The 21428-nt window shown below is 43.9% G+C and overlaps 1 protein-coding gene across 1 annotated transcript in view; it reads left to right on the forward strand.

The window, feature by feature from the left end:
• arhgef10 (Rho guanine nucleotide exchange factor (GEF) 10) overlaps window positions 1-21428 on the forward strand; it is a 171146-nt gene that overhangs the window by 19926 nt on the left and 129792 nt on the right. The window contains exon 2 of the mRNA XM_084311130.1: window positions 3691-3802. Coding sequence (XP_084167256.1) covers window positions 3766-3802 — 37 coding nt within the window. The 5' untranslated portion in view covers window positions 3691-3765. The remainder of the gene's footprint in view (window positions 1-3690; window positions 3803-21428) is intronic.

Raw genomic sequence — 21428 nt, forward strand, 5'->3', positions numbered from 1 at the left:
AATATTAAAGATTCGCTCACTAGTTCTACCAGAAACGGAGTTGAGGCGAAGCATTACTAAGCTTCTGTAGTGTGGCAGTGAAAGGGTTAACGCGCCCTCATCGCGCCGCAGCAGCAGCAGTTTACATCAGGGCCCCCACAATAATGAAAAAGCCGATGAAAAAGCCATTTTTTATCACTCCGTTTCCGTATTAAATTAATTTACTTTTAGCCATTAGGTTGGAAAAAATGCACCCTACCGAAATTCGTTCGCTCATAAAATTCGAACTGTGTTTTAATGGTTTTTAATTAAGTTAAAACACACGTTTTATAAAGGCCGTAAAGGCCTCTTTTTTTTAATCTTTTTTTTAGACACTGCGTTACGTTGCTTATAAATCATCTGAACTTATAACATTAAGATAGTGTATTAATAGTGTGTTATTCTAAAGCTAATGACGTCTGTGTGTTAACACCTAAGTAACACTTAAGTACAGTACTTGGCCCCTGTGGACAGGCCCCACAGCCCGCGCGTGTAGTTTTTTCTCCTCACTTGGAAGAAAATTTGTGGAACTATTATAACAATAATTACCTCATTTACAAGTTGTATTTAAGTTTGCAACTAAGGGCAAATAAGGGAACACATCAATGACAATTCAAATATGTAAAAAAAATCAAGATATCGATTTTTAGGATTTTCTAAACAGCAAGACATTTTCTTCATTTCAGAGCACCTCCCCCTTTGCGGATCAAATCGGGTTTGGTCACGGCGAGTCACATATACTCTCTTTTCTGGACTCTTTTTGTATCACAAACAGTACTGTATCTGCAAATCTGGTATGTCATAAATGTATAGATGTAGCAGTACTGACTATCTGTATGTCGTGTATGTCATATATGTTATGATGAATTGAAAATGGGGGACCCTGATGTAAACAAGACGAAAGTCTTTCTCTGGTCTGCATCCCCTTAACAATTGTATGTATTGAGCTGTACTGTACTGTACCCATTCTGCAATCTGTTAATAAAGTTTTCAATCAATCAATCAATCAATCAATCAATCAATCAATCAATCCATAGCTATAATAGAATATAGTTATAGCTCTACAAACAAGGTGACGGACTCCTATCATTTAAAGCGTGGCACTGATTAGATGGGCCCCCGAAAACAGTGCAGCACTCAAAGTGTCCAGTTTCCATGCTTATTTAGAAACTGTCACAGCTGGGTAATGTAAGGGAGTGCACTAGTGGTAGATCATTGACTTTGTTATACCATTAGCTAGCCACCATATTTGTTTTTAACACAACAGTCATAGTAAGCAACCTGTAACCTGTTGCAAGTTACCTTTCTTTGACTTCTTTGAAATATAGGCCTATATATATATATTTCACGAGTGTTAATTTGCATAGTTATATATATATTAGTCAGGGATGCACCGATCCGACTTTTTCGATACCGATACCTGGGTTTGGGTATCAGCCGATACCGATCCGATACCCATTGTCAAAATTCTTTTCTCCAAAAAAGTTTACAAAAATAAAATTATCCAAGTTTTTTTTATTTTTTATATTAAAATATATTTTGTTTTTAAGAATTGTAAAGGATCACAAGTGTGTTTTTGATTTGTTGTAAACAAAGATAGAAAATAAACTTCATTCATTCAATTAATTAATAAACTGTATGCCTCACTGTCACTGTGTGGAAGAGACTGGGATCATTCTTTTGTGCAAGGCAACATCAGGCTTGACTTAAAACATTACTTTCCTAACTTAACACAACACGTAACACTTAAATTAACACATAGATATAAATGTACTGAATGGTTATCTTATTTTATTTATAAAAAAATAAAAAATAAATCCGATATATATATATATTTTTACCGATACCCGATCCAGCTATTTTACTGATATCGGCGGCCGATACCAATATCGGATCGGTACATCCCTAATATTATATATATATATATATATATGGTAATTAATTAACACTTTCGGGGCCATTTGGATCCGTCTAAAATCACTCTAGACGGCCAGCATTTCTAAACAGACTTGCATAGTCCGTGGGGCTGTTTGTAGAGCTAAATCTATACTTTATAGTATTGATATCTGTCCATTCTCATTGTCAATTGAGACCATAAACCGTCCCTTCAAAATGGCTTAAAGAAATAATTTTTTCATCAATACGTTCTCATTTTATAGCATCTTGAATATAAGCGTTATAAGGGATTTCGGCTAGTATATTTCCTGGAAGGCGAGATACAGGCCGCTAAGCTAGTAATGTTAAATCCAATGGCATTTCGGCTATACAGAAGCTAGAGTTAAAAATCAAACTGCATATGATCGATATGATGGTCCACCATGAATGCATGAAAGGGGGGGGGGGGGGGGGGGGACCTCGTTTCTGATTATAGCCACATTCGCTGATCAGGTGGATGGCTATCATAACAAGGTCTGATCAGCATGTAATTTACGTGAAAAAGATCTTACCGGTTGGATCCCCAAAAGGATTTCCCAGTTATCGATCGCCTGGTAGATCGATATGTCCATTGGCTGATGATATATTCCTTTACTGCACACTGAAATCCGTGTCCCAAAACGTATTCCGTGTAACAGGCTATAGGCATCGCTTCATGTTAGCAGAAAACTACATTGGAGATCCAGAAAAAACAAGACAACTTCTGCCACAGGGAACACTGCATTATCGAGATAGCGCCCCTAAGAGGATCTGGCCGGTAATGCACTTTTTCGAATTCAAAGAGTAGGGTACTTCTGCAGTGCTGCTCGGTGACATCGAGTAGGTTATTAAAATGGAATAAAAGCCAAAACAACCTTGCCACGGACATGTCCGTGGTTGGTCCTCAACCGTTGGATCCGAAACACGGACATCTCCGTGGTCGGGCGCCATTGTGTTAACACACTTGTGGTGGGACAGTGGGGCCCCTCTTGAAACCTCTTGAGCAGTTGTATCACAGTTGAGTGATGTAAGGGAGTGAACTAAGTAGTAGATCATTGACTTGACTCTGAATCAGTTAACAGTTCACTGTACTAAACAAAACACAAACCTGATTAGAATATTAAGTGGACTAATATAGAGCAGCTGAACTAGCCTTGTATACTTTTTAATGGTAATGATTAGCTCTCTGGAAAGGTCCATCCATTGTCGTGGCGGGGGCCTGTCAGGCTGTTTACACACACATGCACGCACGCACACGCGCACACACACACACACACACACACACACACACACACACACACACACACACACACACACACACACACACACACACACACACACACACACACGAGTGGGAGCACAAATACACCATTACCATGTCAAAATGCTCCGATTGTTTGTTGACACCTCAACATGTGTGGGTGTGCACCGTGCACGGTAGCGCAGAGCGCTGCAGCCTATGAGCTTCTTTTGTTTTCAGTCGTTTTTCCCCCCCAATTTGTCTGAATTAGTTGTGGTTAAAGAGCCTGACGTCCACACAAAAGGTACTAGAGACCCGATAACCGCAACACATCCATCCACGCCCCCCTCGCTGGCACAGCTCCCCTGAGAATGAGTAATGTGGAATAACAGGCTCGCGCCCGGCTCTTTGAGGAATACCGAGGTCATGATATATTGGAATTCTTCTGCGCCGCTAAGCTAACATAATGTGTGTGTGACACCTCATGACGGTTTCTAATCTCTGGTTGGGTCCTCCAGGGATGTTAATGGACGTAGCAGAACCCCCCACCAGGCTCTGAGTGAAGAGTGTTGCCCAGGAATAGAGCACCCAACATGGACATGGAAGACTTCCCTCCCCCTCCTCCTGAAGGTAATGTCAACAACCCCCCCCCCCCTTATCATCCACACTACAAGTCACTACATACACCTTTCTCCCCCCCCCCCAATCATCCACCCTACACACACTTTTCCCTTTTTCCCCCTTTCCCCCCTTATCATACACCCTACACACACCTTTCTTTTTTCCCCTTATCCACTTCTACACACACTTCATTTCCCCCCTTATCATCCACCCTACACACACCTTACATTTTGTCCCTTATCATCCACCCTACACACACTTCATATTTTCCCCCTTATCATCTACCCTACACACACTTTCCCTTTTCCCCCTTATCATACACCCTAAGCACACTTTTCATATTTTCCCCCTTATCATCCACCCTACACACACTTTTCATATTTTCCCCCTTATCATCCACCCTACACACACTTTCCCTTTTTTACCCTTATCATACACCCTACACACACCTTACATTTCTTCCCTTATCATCCACCCTACACACTTTACATTTATTTTCCCCTTATCATCCACCCTACACACACTTTACATTTATTTTCCCCTTATCATCCACCCTACACACACTTTTCATATTTTCTCCTTATCATCCACCCTACACACACTTTTCATATTTTCCCCTCATCATCCACCCTACACACTTCCCCCCCCCCCCCTCCATCTCTCCACACAGCTCCTTGTCTCCTATCCAAGCTCTGATCCCTAGGAGTCAGAGGCTCTGCAACTCAGAGGGGGTACTGGCCACGGAGCTTTTACATTGAGACTCTGTGAGCAAAACAAACACCTAATAGATTACTGGTTAATGAATGAGTAACAAATTCCTCAATAATGACTACACGTGTTCTCTCCTCCCTCAGTATAAGCTCCGTGGCAAATAACAAATATGATGAATTGAAAATGGGGGACCCTGATGTAAACAAGACGAAAGTCTTTCTCTGGTCTGCATCCCCTTAACAATTGTATGTATTGAGATGTACTGTACTGTACCCATTCTGCAATCTGTTAATAAACTTTTCAATCAATCAATCAATCAATCAATGGGTTTGATCCCCGTAGAGGCCGCACAGTTTTACAGTAGCCTGCCTGTGAGTTAGTGAGCAAACCTCACCAGGCAGAGAGAGACGAGCCTCCTACATTAGTTGTCATACTGTAAGTGTTGCCATTTGCTCTCAGTGTATGCTTGGACATCATTGTCTTGTGTCAGAATGAGGATGTGTTTATCACCAGACGTGTTGACTCAAGTTCTGGAGGATTTACTCTCTCTCTAGCAATCATGCTGCTATGTGTTGGCCCAGAGACAACATTGGTCTACCACAGTGTGTAGGAATGCCTCCTCCTCTCTCTCTCTCTCTCTCTTTCTCTCTCTCTCTTATTTGTTCTTTATCTTTCTAGCTTCCATCATGCAACAGAACTTGGCCCTTACAGTTGTGCTTTATTACACAGTAGCTGTCTAACCTCCACACACTAATCTTTACAGATGAGGGTTCACATTTCACAGTGGCCGGTTAGCTCAGTTGGTTAGAGCGTGGTGCTAATGCTAATAACACCAAGGAAAAGAAGTAGACTTGGATTAGATGCTACGAGACATAATGGTTGACTTGGGTGAGACCCTGGCCTGAACATGTGTCAGGTTATGGGTTCTAGATGTACAGCGTTTATAAGACATTACAAGAAATATAAGTGGCAAAACATCTGTGTTAATCTCTCTCACACACACACACCGGCAAGGCCTGCTCTTCCACACTCAGTTTCTGATTGTTCAAAGTCCCCCATTTAAAGGTGGGGTGTCAACTCCAGACAATTCATAAAACTTAGTTGAGTTAAAATTTAAAAGAAAATAAATAAATAAAAGAAGAGAAAGAGAGCACAAGTACCGATGACAAGTACAGTATGAGCAGGTCGAAATATATTTTCATAATTAATTATATGCCAATATTAAATAAATGTGATGCTTTGAAGGCACAACAATTGCATTTCCAATTAATATTAGTTTAGACATTTTGCACTTTTACACAGCCATCATTGAGTCCATCCTCACCTCCTCCATCACAGTATGGTACTCTGCAGCCACGGCCAAGGACAAAGGCAGGCTGCAGCGTGTCATCCACTCTGATGAGAAGGTGATCGGCTGCAATCTGCCATCTCTCCAGGACGCGTGTCTTTTACCAACAAACTTGCAGTTCCGCGTTCGCGTTCTGCGATCTGATTGGCCACTGACGTACGCTCTCTCTACGCCCAAACAGCGCGTTACACTAGTTCTGCCTCTAACCTAGGGCTGGGCGATATGGAAAAAAATCATATCGCGATAACGATATGATAATGTTATCATATTTCTCGATATCGATAATTATCGAAATTGTTATAAGTATAATTTTTTTTTTTTTTTTTTTTTTTAAACAACTGTATGTTTATTTTGCAGCAATTCTTTGTCATTGCCGCCATCTTTAGGCCATGGTTAGACTAGTGTTTTTGTGGTTGTTTTTTTAATACGTTTGCTGTCCCTTTTACACAGAAATGCGTTTTTTGGCGGATTTTGGCGGATACGTTGTGGCCCTACTGAAAACGCTAAATTGTGTTTTCCGTTTTTGAGTAGCGCCAAAACTCGCCGACAACAGTTGTGTAATTTGCACGGAGCCGTTGTTGCCAAAAACGCCCATGCGCAGTAGATACCATCTGTGTGCCCTCACCAACGTCCGTGCGCAGTAGAGTGTAACCTACAGCCCGCGCGCAGCACCGTGTATATCCCTCCTGTCTGTCTGTCTGTCTCGAGCCCGGGGGAGCAGCACCGAGCACCGGCCGAGGAGCAGCCCGCGCGCAGCACCGTGTATCTCTCCAGTCTGGGCTGTCTGTCTGTCTGTCTCGAGCAGCACCGAGCAGCAGAGCCCCCCATGCCTCATTTGGACAAGCAAAGCCCCCCATGCCTCATTTGGACAAGCAAAGCCATTACTTTAAGTTGCAGGCAAGAAAGACAAGTCTGTCCACTGTCTCTGGTTTTAAAACTGCCCTGTTGCAGGTCACAAAAAAAGAAAACGATTTTTCGTTTTTTTTTTTTATTTCGATATTCGATATCGATTATTAAAATATATCGCGATATTTATCGTTATCGTTATATCGCCCAGCCCTACTCTAACCTCTAACAGCCTGCAGCCTGCCATTCATATCAATCGAAATAACGTATTGTTTTCATCTCTCTATATTAACGTGATTCCATCAACACAACATAAATGTTCAAAACACGACAAGACAGTTTGCATCACTTCCCACGGTTCTCGGCACTTATTCTAATCTACCGGTAGTGCGGTAGTTGTTGCCACGGTATTGGGTCTTTGGGTGAATACTTCATTGGCGGGGAAGAAGAACACTGATAGCGGTGTGTGGACCGTCCTGCGAGCCCCAGGCCACCGTCCCGCGAGCCCCAGTGTTCTTCTTCCCCGCCAATGAAGTATTCACCAAAGACCCAATACCGTGGCAACAACTACCGCACTACCGGTAGAGTGCCGAGAACCGTGGGAAGTGATGCAAACTGTCTTGTCGTGTTTTTAACATTTATGTTTTTTTCATTTGTGTTGATGGAATCACGTTAATATAGAGAGATGAAAACAATACGTTATTATGTTGTGTTGATGGAATCACGTTAATATAGAGAGATGAAAACAATACGTTATTTCGATTGATATGAATTGGATAGGCTGTTAGAGGTTAGAGGCAGAACTAGCGAGCAGGCTGCAGGCTGTGGCAGAACTAGCGTAACGCGCTGTTTGGGCGTAGAGAGAGCGTACGTCAGTGGCCAATCAGATCGCAGAACGCAAACGCGGAACTGCAAGTTTGTTGGTAAAAGACTCCAGGACCTGCACGTCTCCAGAACCCTGAAGCGTGCAGGTAAGATTGTGGCCGACCCCTACCACCCGGCCACAACCTGTTTGAGTCACTTCCCTCTGGCAGGAGGCTGTGGTCCATCAGGGCCAAAACCTCACACCACAAGAACAGTTTCTTCCCCTCTGCAGTGAGCCTCATCAACAAGGCTCGGGACCCTCACTGACACCCACCCCCCACTGTGTCACATTAACACAACCCTACTGGACTATATACTTGCCCACTGTATTGTTACCTCATTCTAATTAGTGTATATAATTGACCACATCTGCCCAGTTGTACAGCCCTGGCCTATTCCTATTCCTATTTAATTGTTCACTTATAATTGTACTATATTCTATTGTGCTATATTTAATTTAGTTTATATCCCGTATAATTTTATTCAACCTCTTATTTACAGTTGTACAGCACTGGCCTATATTTTATTTCATAATTATATTATTCTATATATAGCTCAATATAGCTCATATTTAATTTAATTTTACTCCACCTCTTTATTGTATTATCTCTGTCTGTTAACTCTTTCTCTGCCACGCTGGGAAGGGGATATGTGCTGCCACGCATTAAACCACCAATGGAGTCGGTCACCTTGGGCTATAACTATATTCTATATTATGCAATCACCTAGTACACTCTAGCAACCACCTATAACACCCTAGCAACCACCTAGAAACACCCTAGCAACCACCTATAACACCCTAGCAACCACCTAGAAACACCCTAGCAACCACCTAGTACACCCTAGCAACCACCTATAACACCCTAGCAACCACCTAGTACACTCTAGCAACCACCTATAACACCCTAGCAACCACCTATAACACCCTAGCAACCACCCAGAAACACCCTAGCAACCACCTATAACACCCTAGCAACCACCTAGAAACACCTAGAACACCCTAGCAAACACCTATAACACCCTAGCAACCACCTAGAAACACCTAGAACACCCTAGCAAACACCTATAACACCCTAGCAACCACCTAGAAACACCCTAGCAACCACCTAGTACACCCTAGCAACCACCTAGCAACCACCTATAACACCCTAGCAACCACCTAGAAACACCCTAGCAACCACCTAAAAAATACCCTAGCAACCACCTAGTACACCTTAGTAACCACTGCCCTTGCGAGCAGGGGGAGAACATGCAAACTCGACACAGAAAGGCCTGGGAGATCACTCACCTGGGTACCTGGCATCGCGGAAACCTGGTCCCCAAGCGGGAATCGAACCCTGGACCTTCTTGCTGTGAGGTGACAGTGTTACCACTACGCCACCGTGCCGCCTTACAAGTGTAAGGTATCAAAACGACCGGCTTGGTCCAACTCGAGTTGCTATTACTTTTTGGAAAGTTTCACCTCTCCGTTTGGCTACAAATCGACTCTAAACGGGCAATTTTGGTCCATAGTAATGAATGGCGGATTGTTCAGAACTAGAGTAGCATTTTTTTGTTTTACCATTACCTTTTGTAAATTGCGACAGTGATCTAAATTTTGGACGTAGATATAAAAACAACACATCAAAACGATGACGCAACTGTCCTCTCGCTCATAAAAGAAAAATAAATGGAATCGGTCATTTCTATCTCAACTTATGGCCATTTCTTTGACAGTCATGCTCTCTACACTCTAGCTTTGTGTCAGTTAGGATTTGAATCAATTAAGGCTTGCAGGTGTGCAAGAGACTTAAGGCAGGTGTCAATCAACTCAGTACTGCCATGACCTAGCCATGACCTCTCAGGGGGTTAACCCTTTAACTACTACATTAGACACCCTAGCAACACCCTAGCATGAACCGTTTGTCGTAGAGCAGCGGTTCCCAAACTTTTTTGGCTGTGCAGTGTGCACCCCCGTCACCTCCTAATCATAATTATGGGCCGTGGTCAACATAAACCAATGAAAGAGGATATCCCTACTGAGTACAATGGCACAAACCGCAAGTCTCTACGACGCACCCCCCAATGCCCAACATAAAAAAGGAGTCTATTCATAGGCGCACTAAAGGCATCAGGTTTAATCCAATAAGAACACATACCAAAGTGCAGTAGGCCTATGAGCTCTCACGTTCACAAAAATTGCGAGAATAATAATATGAAACCAAGTAAAGATCCTACACTGCCGGAAATTCTAAAGAAGAAGAAGAAGAAGAAGAAGAGCTCATTGTGCATCTTGAAACAGTGCTGAGCAGTACTGAACAGATAGACTAAACAACATAGATTGAAACCTGCATTTCTAGACCAGGGTGCCTTGCCTACCGTTTTGCTGTGGAAAGAACCGGCAAATTGATTTATGGCTTTCAGGTGAGGAGGAATTTTCATGTGTCGAAAATACAGTTATATGGTCGTAGTACTGGCGAATCGCGTCTCGCTCTTTCGCCATATCGAGATATACCTCATCTCCAGTACCTACTGTACTTCATTAACGAAAACAAAGCACCCATGCACTTGACCAGGCCCCGCCCCAGTGCCCCCCTATAAGGCACCAGGCGTGGTCACACTCGCCCTTCCTCGGGAAAAGTTTTCCATCAAGAAAAACCCCCTCAAGGGACCTCAGGGCGCGCTAAGAGCGAGACGCTCAGCCAGTACTCATAACTAGGTTATATACATAACCTATCGTTATATGGGGGCGGCTACGTGGCGTAGTGGGCAAGGCGCTCACCACGAAATGCTGGAGACGCTGGGCTCGTCAGTTCGAGCCCAGCGCTCCACATTTTGCTTTCAGTTTAGCTGGTCGTCCGTACTAATACACATTGGCCGTATTAGGGGGTGGGAAACTGATGGGTGGGGATCGGGCGTTGTGGACAGCGACTCCTACAGGTCGGTTGGTGCGCCTGCGCAGTAGAATCAGGAAGTGTCGGGGGCAGCGTGAGCCTCCCACGCGTTACTCCTCGCCACTGAGAGATCGAGCTGCGCAGGTGAAAAGATGCGACTGCTGTTACCTCAAGTACCGGAGGGGACTTGTGCTATGTATGACTTAGTACACATTGCAGCCGGCTTGTGGGAGGCAAGAAACAGCGTCCGTGACAGGGGAGGGTTGAATTGGATGATACGAAATTGGGATGGGAGAAAATATAGAAAATGGGAGAAAAAAGTGGATAAAAATGTATATGGTTATATGGTCGTACTGGCGAATCGCGTCTCGCTCTTTCGCCATATCGAGATATTGGGACAGAGCAGACGCAAGGACCGACAAATGTACCCCCTGAGGACCCGCAAGCCCTATCACCAGGGGGGAGGGGAGTCCCGTCACCCCCCCTTCCTAGCGAAGAGGGGGCGGCAGTCAACTCCACCCAAGTGCGAAAAAGAGGGAACTAGAGACCCCTAAAACGCACAGCACAGGCGGGACCACATGTGACACATCACCTCGTGGCACACACCCACACATCCCTGCTAACCCACCGAAGGGCGGGACGCAGGGGAGGTCCCAGACCTCAGAACCGCCTGGGAGACAGAACCCCCAGTCATGTCCATGAGGTAAAACCTAACGAAGGGACCCGGGGAGGACCAGGAGGCCGCAGCACAGATGTCGTCCACCGAGGCCCCCCCTAACAAGGCGGCAGAGGCCGCCACTCCACGAGTGGAGTGCGCCCTGACACCCCCAGGGGGGGCCAGCCCAGCCAACATGTAGCAAAGGGCAATGCCCTCGCACAACCAATGTGACAGGCGCTGTTTCGACAGTGCCTTACCAGCGCGAGAGCCACCGTAACAAACAAAGAGCTGATCGGTAGCCCTGAGGTCTGAGTCCGGCTGAGGTAAACCCCCAAAGCCCGGACTGGACACGACAGGTGAAGGCTCGCCTCTAACTCACCAGCGTGAGGAGGCGGATGAAATGCCTGAAGCACAAATAGACTATGTTGACCACACCCCATATGATTACGCTGCGCCCCCTTTTTGTATCATTTGAACCGCTTGTCGTAGAGACTTGCGGGTTGTGCCATTGTACTCAGTGGGGATATCCTCTTTCATTGATCTTTGACCACGCCCCATATGATTAGGCCGCGCCCCCTTTTTGTATCTTTTGAACCGTTTGTCGTAGAGACTTGCGGATTGTGCCATTGTACTAAGTAGGGATATCCTCTTTCATTGGTCTATGTTGACCACAGCCTGTATCCTTAGGCCGCGCCCCCTTTTTGTATCTTTTGAACCATTTGTCGTAGAGACTTGTGGTTTGTGCCATTGTACTCAGTAGGGATATCCTCTTTCATTGGTCTATGTTGACCACGCCCCATATGATTAGGCCGCCCCCCCTTTTTGTATCTTTTGAACCGTTTGTCGTAGAAACTTGCGGATTGTGCCATTGTACTAAGTAGGGATATCCTCTTTCATTGGTCTATGTTGACCACGGCCCCTATCCTTAGGCCACGCCCCCTTTTTGTATCTTTTGAACCATTTGTGGTAGAGACTTGCGGTTTGTGCCATTGTACTCAGCAGGGATATCCTCTTTCATTGGTCTATGTTGACCATGCACCATATGATTAGGCCGCGCCCCCTTTTTGTATCTTTTGAACCGTTTGTCGTAGAGACTTGCGGATTGTGCCATTGTACTAAGTAGGGATATCCTCTTTCATTGGTCTATGTTGACCACAGCCCCTATCCTTAGTCCGCGCCCCCTTTTTGTATATTTTGAACCATTTGTCGTAGAGACTTGCGGTTTGTGCCATTGTACTCAGTAGGGATATCCTCTTTCATTGGTCTATGTTGATCACGCCCCATATGATTAGGCCGTGCCCCCTTTTTGTATCTTTTGAACCGCTTGTCGTAGAGACTTGTGGCTTGTGCCATTGTACTAAGTAGGGATATCCTCTTTCATTGGTCTATGTTGACCACGGCCCCTATCCTTAGGCCACGCCCCCTTTTTGTATCTTTTGAACCATTTGTCGTAGAGACTTGCGGTTTGTGCCATTGTACTCAGTAGGGATATCCTCTTTCATTGGTCTATGTTGACCACGGCCCATATGATTAGGCCGCACCCCCTTTTTGTATCTTTTGAACCGCTTGTTGTAGAGACTTGCGGGTTGTGCCATTGTACTCAGTGGGGATATCCTCTTTCATTGGTCTATATTGACCACGCCCCATATTATTAGGCCGCGCCCCCTTTTTGTATATTTTGAGCCATTTGTCATAGAGACTTGCGGGTTGTGCCATTGTACTCAGTAGGGATATCCTCTTTCATTGGTCTATATCGACCACGTCCCCTATTATTAGGACCCTCCCTCTTTTCTATCTTTTGAACCGTATGTCGTAGAGACTCGCGAGAGACCCTCTCCCGTTGGCCGGTGGTGCACACAGGCATCACCTACACTTTCACAATTTCCCCCGTGGAATTGTCTAGTATTAATATTACTATTGCACTTTACTGTTACATTGGTTTAGATGCCAAACGTATTTATGTTGTAGTGTACTTGTGCTGTATAATGACAATACATTTGAATCTATCTAATCTAATCAGTAAATGTGGCCTTTTAGCTCAGTTGGTTAGAGCGTCATGCTAATAACGCGAAGGTCGCGGGTACGATACCGTAGGCCTACTGGCCAAAGATTTTGAGGCTGTGTTTAACACTGTCGCCTTACAGCTAGAAGGTCATGGCCTATCTGTGTGGAGTTTGCATGTTTTCCCCGTGCTCGCAAAGGTTTCCCCCCCAAACAGATCGCTAACACTATGACAGATGGCACTATTACACAATATTCACTATGTGTTTCCGTAGTGTAGTGGTTATCACGTTCGCCTCACACGCGAAAGGTCCCCGGTTCGAGACCGGGCGGAAACAGGATTTTGTAGGTGGCACTGTTACACACTATTGCACACTATGATACTATTAAACACTGACACTATTACACTATGACACTATTTCACACTTTTACACTGTTAAACATTACTACACTATTAAGCATTATTACACTATTACACAATATCACAGTATGACACTATTTCACTATTACACACTATTACAGTTTGACCATATTACACACTATTACACTATGACACTATTTCACACTTTTACACAATACATTTGAATCTTATCTAATCTATGAACATATAAACTCTTGTCCAAGTAGTGGCCCAGTTCCATTGCTATTTGAAGATGGGTGGTCCTTGTTAGTATAGTGGTGAGTATCCCCGCCTGTCACGCGGGAGACCGGGGTTCAATTCCCCGACAGGGAGTCCTATCACCATTTTTGGAAAGTCCTGCAGTGGTTCATAATAATCTTTGACCTTTGATACAGAGGTTATCTTAAGTTGCGCTCAAAAATACAGTCGTTCAAAGATACATTATCTGAATAAAATAAATAAATAAATAAAATCTAACCCTAACTAACCTTACTGTCATGCACTTGTCCTAATAAACGAACCTACACTGTAGCACTCAACACTTTGATGAACATTGTTGCTCAGCTGATAGAGTTGTGCCCTTCCTGATGACTTGTCGTACAGAACTTTTAAGTCGCTTTGGATAAAAGCGTCAGCTAAATCAGGGGTGTACAGTGCGACATATATCTTGCACGTGCTACAGCAACAGCTGTCTGTGCGATGGATGGATTTACTTCAGTAGCACTGGTGCGATAGGGATTCGGTTCATATAGATACTCTTATTTTGAAAATCCTGTAGCGGGTCTCATTTCTGCCCACGCGCAGCTCCAGCTAGGCTCCGAAAGCTAGCAACGTTCAGGTGCATATGATACTCTTATTTTGAAAAAACTCTTGTGACAACTCGACGAGTCGTATCCGCCCTATCCGTGCTTCTGCTAGAAGAGCAGCGCGTTGGTCGGTTGGTGCACGTTAACACAGCAGTGCCTACACGTCCCGAAATAAGTCCGTGGTGTTTTTTCTTTCTCGCAACGGGTCAAATGCATCTACATGCTTTTCACCGCCGCCATTCCTTTATGCGCACATCGCCCGAAATTAACGTTTATGTACCATTACAATCACTACAACGTTAGCAAGCTAACAAGCTAATCCTGATCAGAGGGCGCAGAGCCAGCAGACACAGTGTGGAAAGGGAAATGGGGGGCACTCTCTCCCCTTCCCTGTGTGTGTGTGTGCTTGCGTGCGTTTGGAAAGACGATGAAGTCACTAGTCAGGACTCAGGACAGGAGTATATTATAGTAAACTGAGGATGGACAGATAATGATGATATTCAAATACAAGTTTCGAGAGGAGTGGAAGTTTGAAGACAGACTAGACTACAATATGATGCGGGGGTGGTGAGTTGAAACAGTGTGTGTGAATGAATGAATGAATGAAAACTTTATTTAACAGATTGCAGAATGGGTACAGTACGGCTCAATACACACAATTGTTAAGGGGATGCAGACCAGAGAAAGACATTTGTCTTGTTTACATCAGGGTCCCCCATTGTGTGTGTGTGTGTGTCCCAACCGACCCCACTTCTATGTTTCAATAAATTATTTGCATTTAAAACTATTAACGCTGACTCATTCCTTCAGTCCACTCAAAATTATGCTAATATTCCTTATGTTGTTTATGATATTAATTTAAAATAGCATATGAGAGTATCATAGTAATAATAACACATGGCGATATACTAAATGACAGCCAAACATGGCACTGCAACTAAATAACACAAATACAATAGGCACATTTGTGACTGTTACAAATATAACACGTTTTATACTTGTGCTACAAGATTTTGGCCTGTGCTACAAAACTATCAACCTCTGTAGCACCAGTGCTATGTGCAAAAAAAGTTAACGTACAGCCCTGAGCTAAATGACTAAATGTAAATGTAAAAATGTAAATGTACTGTTTTTTTTATACTTTGTGTTCTCTCTATGCTTACTATACTATTACACACTATTACAGTATGATAATATTTCACTATTACAGTATGACACTTACACACTATGACACTATTTAACACTATTACACACTATTACACTATGATACTATCACAAACTATTACTGAATTATACTATGAGTTTCCGTAGTGTAGTGGTTATCACGTTCGCCTAACACGCGAAAGGTCCCCGGTTCGAGACCGGGCGGAAACAGGATTTTGTAGGCAGCACTCTCTGCACACCTCTAATGGGTTCTAGATGTACAATGTTATAAGACATTAGGGCTGTCCCCGAAGCCTGTTTTTGGGATTAATTTAAAGAATAAATGTTTCCATCCATACGTTCCCGCGTTATACCGTGGTGAATATAAGTGGTTTTAGAGCGGTCTAGGGTAATTCGTGAAATCCTGAGTTAAAGCCCTATACGTCGATTCCACTATACACGTTGCCATTTCTTGCCTGTATACGCTATTATCCCAAAATCAAATCTATATCATTGCTATTATGTTCCATCATGAATGCATGAAAAGGAGGGGGGGGGGGGGTAGTTTCTGATTATTTGATTGTCAGTAGCGGCATTCGCATTGAACACTAACAACGGTTATCAGCCCGATCGGTATGAAAGCATTGCAGGATCAAGCAAAAATGCACGTCAAAACGTCCTTACCTGTGATCGGGAGTATTCCAAAAATAATATTCCAATTCCAATAATCCAATGTCCATTTGGTCGACGGCATAATCCACCACAACATATGGATCGAGATATTTGACGCACTTTGATGGAACCAGCAGAACGGCTGCCCTCGTCCGACAAGGAAACATGAAACCGGAGACCTGTGGCCGTCCCACAGAGAAAGATAGAAGGGTATAGGGTGCTCGATACCGCCGTCTAGCGTGATGCGGCCGGTATTGCACTTTTACATTCTCATGATCAGATGATTCCCCATGTTAACCCAGAGTCTGTGTGCCTGTAATGAATAGAAATATCGAATAAAAGAAATAACGTTCAAATAACGAGTATACTCGTTGTTGGCGTTCAACGATTGGCGCCCAATAACGAGTATACTCGTCGTTGGCAATGAATGAGTTAAGGGAGGTGTCAATCAACTCAGTACTGACTTCTACATTCATTGGTGGATGTTAGCCATGACCTCTATACAATGGGTTAACCCTTTAGCTATACCACTTACATTAGACACCCTAGCAACCACCTAGAAACACCCTAGCAACCACCTATAACACCCTAGCAACCACCTAGAAACACCCTAGCAACCACCTATAACACCCTAGCAACCACCTAGAAACACTAGCAACCACCTATAACACCCTAGCAACCACCTAGAAACACCCTAGAAACCACCTATAACACCCTAGCAACCACCTATAACACCATAGCAACCACCTATAACACCCTAGCAACCACCTAGAAACACCCTAGCAACCACCTAGTACACCCTAGCAACCACCTATAACACCCTAGCAACCACATAGAAACACCCTAGCAACCACCTATAACACCCTAGCAACCACCTAGAAACATCCTAGCAACCACCTATAACACCCTAGCAACCACATAGAAACACCCTAGCAACCACCTATAACACCCTAGCAACCATAGAAACACCCTAGCAACCACCTATAACACCCTAGCAACCACCTAGAAACACCCTAGCAACCACCTATAACACCCTAGCAACCACCTAGAAACACCCTAGCAACCACCTAGAAACACCCTAGCAACCACCTATAACACCCTAGCAACCACCTAGAAACACCCTAGAAACCACCTATAACACCCTAGCAACCATCTAGAAACACCCTAGCAACCACCTAGTACACCCTAGCAACCACCTATAACACCCTAGCAACCACATAGAAACACCCTAGCAACCACCTATAACACCCTAGCAACCACCTAGAAACACCCTAGCAACCACCTATAACACCCTAGCAACCACCTAGAAACACCCTAGCAACCACCTAGTATACCTTAGTAACCACTTAGCAACACCCTAGCAACCACCTAGTACACCTTAGTAACCACCTAGCAACACCCTAGCAACCACCTAGTACACCTAAGTAGCCACCTAGAAACCCTTGCAACCACCTATAACAACCATTTGTCATAGAGACTCGCGAGAGACCCTCTCCCGTTGGCCAGCGGTGCACAGGCATCGCCCACACTTTTACAATTTCCCCCAAGGAATTGTCTAGTCTATTGTATCACAGTGAAAATATTTCAAGTAACAGTTTTTTTTTTTTTCAAAAATAAGTGTATATTTGTACTGTGCGTGCATGTGTGTAAATTAGCTCTTGCTACAACCCTGCATGTTTACATTTTGTATTTTGTACTTGATGTTCATTAACATGTGCTGTCCCTATCAAATAAACTATCAAATCAAACTACTGCTACAAAAGGTTCAGTCACTTAACTTTAGCCCCTTTTATGCATACAATGCTTATGTTTTGGCTGTGTTGCTCTTCTAGAAAAATAATCCTTTCAGGGTTGCCTATTGAAATACTGTACACCTCCAGTACAGAAACATTTTTGAGTTTGCGTGTCAGGTAGACCATTGATTGACAGTCGAGTCTGCCAATTACATCACACCGCTTGCACTCCGGCGCTGCAGCTGGACCCATTGCCCACCTCTGCTGTTGATAACGCTAGCCAAGTTATTATACACACAGATACACAGTGGGCCAGTGACTTTGGTGTAGGGGTGTAACAATGCATCGATCCTAAGGGGGAAATTCAACTGCATCGATTTGAAAATGTTAGAATATATTATCGCAATTTTAATGTGTACACGTTATGTTATTGTCATGTCCGTTACAGCCAACACACCGACATACGCTACTGCATCAACGTTATGATTAACAAAGCAAGGCATTCGTTTTGTTGCATTAACGTTATATTACTATTGCTATCGATAAATCTAGGTGTTCTAAAATCTATTGCTATTGGTAAGAGAGAGACTATAATAAGTTAGTGTCTCGGAAAACGAGAGCCCTGATCGCAATGGCGGAGTTTCAGCAAGTAAACAAGCAAAATGAGAGCTTCCGATTGGTCATTTGCTTTATTTCCCATGAAACCAGTCACTTCACTCTACTGTGATTGGACCGTTGGCTTGAGTGCAATATGGGACTTGTAGTTTTTTAACGATTCTCAGTGGAAAAATAAAAAGTACGACTAAAGGCCTCTACATGCTACAGCAACTTCAAAGCAACTGCAACACAACATCGACAAAGCAAAGGTGTTGCAGACACTCTGCCTTTATGCTTCTGCAACATCGACGCACAGCCTATGTAACATTGTACCCCGTAGGTAGCTAGGTTCCCTAGATAGATGACACTTCCCTTCTCAACCAACCCATTGATAACAAGCAGAAAAATAAGCATAATTTTTCCTTCCGGGCGGGGGGTTTCAAAATAAAAGAGCGACGTCTAAAAGCACCGTAAATACGTTTATTTTTTACAATATCTAACGTTACACGAACCTAAACTAATCTAAAGTTAGTTTAGGTTCGTGTTAACGTTAGATAATGTACAAATAAACGTATTTCCGGTGCTTTTAGACGTCGCTCTTTTATTTTGAAATCCCCCGACCGGAAGTATTATAGTGTCTGTTGCTAGCAGCTTAACTTTTGCCGGCCGGTTCTGTGCTTTTTCTAGCTAACGTAACATCATTAGTTTCCAAAGGAGAGGAGAGAAAGACCGCGGCTCACATGCAGCTCAAACTACCTGTTGGAATAAATTAATTGATTGATGTTAACTTGTCCCTGTGTGTGTCCAGTCATTTCGACTAGCAAATGTTGTATTTACCGTTACCTCAGGATACCATTGTATTTAGTTGGTTAGCTATGTAGCTAATGTGGATAGCATTTTGAATAGCACCAATGCTAGCTGGCTGGCTACAGCTTTATTTACTAAATTATGGAGGCTTTTTAATCGTCAAGGTAAGAGAGGATTTGTCATGATCAACTGAAGGCGTATGCTATGGAACAATATGTGCTTGGGTTTTCAGAAAAAGGCCAGCTATGACGCTAATTATTTAGCTAATATTAATAGCATAGCTTGCTGACTACAACAATGGAGGATGGTATTCCTCGCTGCGGGACCAATATTATTCTATGACAGCCCCGCCCCCATTCACTACCAACCAATCACTGCTACGCAATATCAACGCAGCGGTTGTTTAGATTAGATTTTGGAGACAGGTACGCAACATCCTCGCAACACAGTCTACAAGACCCTCTCCAACAACCGCGTTGAAATCGCGCCGATGTTGTGTTGCAGTTGCTTTGAAGTTGCTGTAGCATGTAGAGGCCTTTAGGCTGTCATCAGCAGTTCGCACACCGTGCGCGTAATTGGTTTTTGAGGTTCGCACACAATTATTTTTAGGGGCATATGCAAGCAATATGGTCGCACTGTAGAGCCCTGATAATGCAGGACCTGTCGCAGAGGTTTTTATTCGGCATGCAACGACACTCAATGTTTTAGTGGCACACACAGTGGTTCGTTTTTAACACAAACACACCGGAACACACACGCATGCATTGTCTTTTAGGATTGCCAATGCGATACTCCTCTGCGCTTAACCCACCCCGTCGTCCTTCCCCCCGAGGGCAGCCGCGAGCTGTGGCGTCTATGGCATTTTGGCAGGAAGTAAAGTGCATTTTGGACACATCTTTTTTAAATGATTATTAAGACGTACGTCTTTAATTACGTGAATTTCATGATTTACAGTGAAAATCCCCATTTGAAATAACGTATATTAGTTATATTTTATTAGTAAAATAACACCATAGCACCGCCATTAGCCATTTCATGTCACGCACCCCCAAGATGGCGCTCACCACAGTTTGGGAACCGCTGTCGTAGAGACATGCGGGTTGTGCCATTGTACTCAGTAGGGATATCCTCTTTAATTGGTCTATGTTGACCACGCCCCCATGGTTAGACTCCTCCCCCTTTGTGTATCTTTTGAACCGTTTGCCGTAGAGACTTGTGGTTTCTGCCATTGTACTCAGTAGGGATATCCTCTTTCATTGGTCTATGATATAAAGGGGGCGTGACCTAATCATATGGGGCGTGGTCAACATAGACTCCATATGATTAGGCCGCACCCCCTTTTTGTATCTTTTGAACCGTTTGTCGTAGAGACTTGCGGATTGTGCCATTGTACTAAGTAGGGATATCCTCTTTCATTGGTCTATGTTGACCACTATCCTTAGGCCGCGCCCCCTTTTTGTATCTTTTGAACCATTTGTCGTAGAGACTTGTGGTTTGTGCCATTGTACTCAGTAGGGATATCCTCTTTCATTGGTCTATGTTGACCATGCCCCATATGATTAGGCCGCACCCCCTTTTTGTATCTTTTGAACCGTTTGTCATAGAAACTTGCGGGTTGTGCCATTGTACTAAGTAGGGATATCCTCTTTCATTGGTCTATGTTGACCACGGCCCCTATCCTTAGGCCGCGCCCCCTTTTTGTATCTTTTGAACCATTTGTCGTAGAGACTTGCGATTTGTGCCATTGTACTCAGTAGGGATATCCTCTTTCATTGGTTTATGTTGACCACGCCCCATATGATTAGGCCGCACCCCCTTTTTGTATCTTTTGAACTGTTTGTCGTAGAGACTTGCGGATTGTGCCATTGTACTAAGTAGGGATATCCTCTTTCATTGGTCTATGTTGACCATGCACCATATGATTAGGCCACGCCCCCTTTCTGTATCTTTTGAACCGTTTGTCGTAGAGACTTGCGGATTGTGCCATTGTACTAAGTAGAGATATCCTCTTTCATTGGTCTATGTTGACCACAGCCCCTATCCTTAGGCCGTGCCCCCTTTTTGTATATTTTTAACCATTTGTCGTAGAGACTTGCGGTTTGTGCCATTGTACTCAGTAGGGATATCCTCTTTCATTGGTCTATGTTGATCACGCCCCATATGATTAGGCCGTGCC

Source organism: Notolepis coatsorum (genome assembly GCF_963971535.1).
Source record: "Notolepis coatsorum genome assembly, chromosome: 3".
NCBI classification, from domain to species: Eukaryota; Metazoa; Chordata; class Actinopteri; order Aulopiformes; family Paralepididae; genus Notolepis; species Notolepis coatsorum.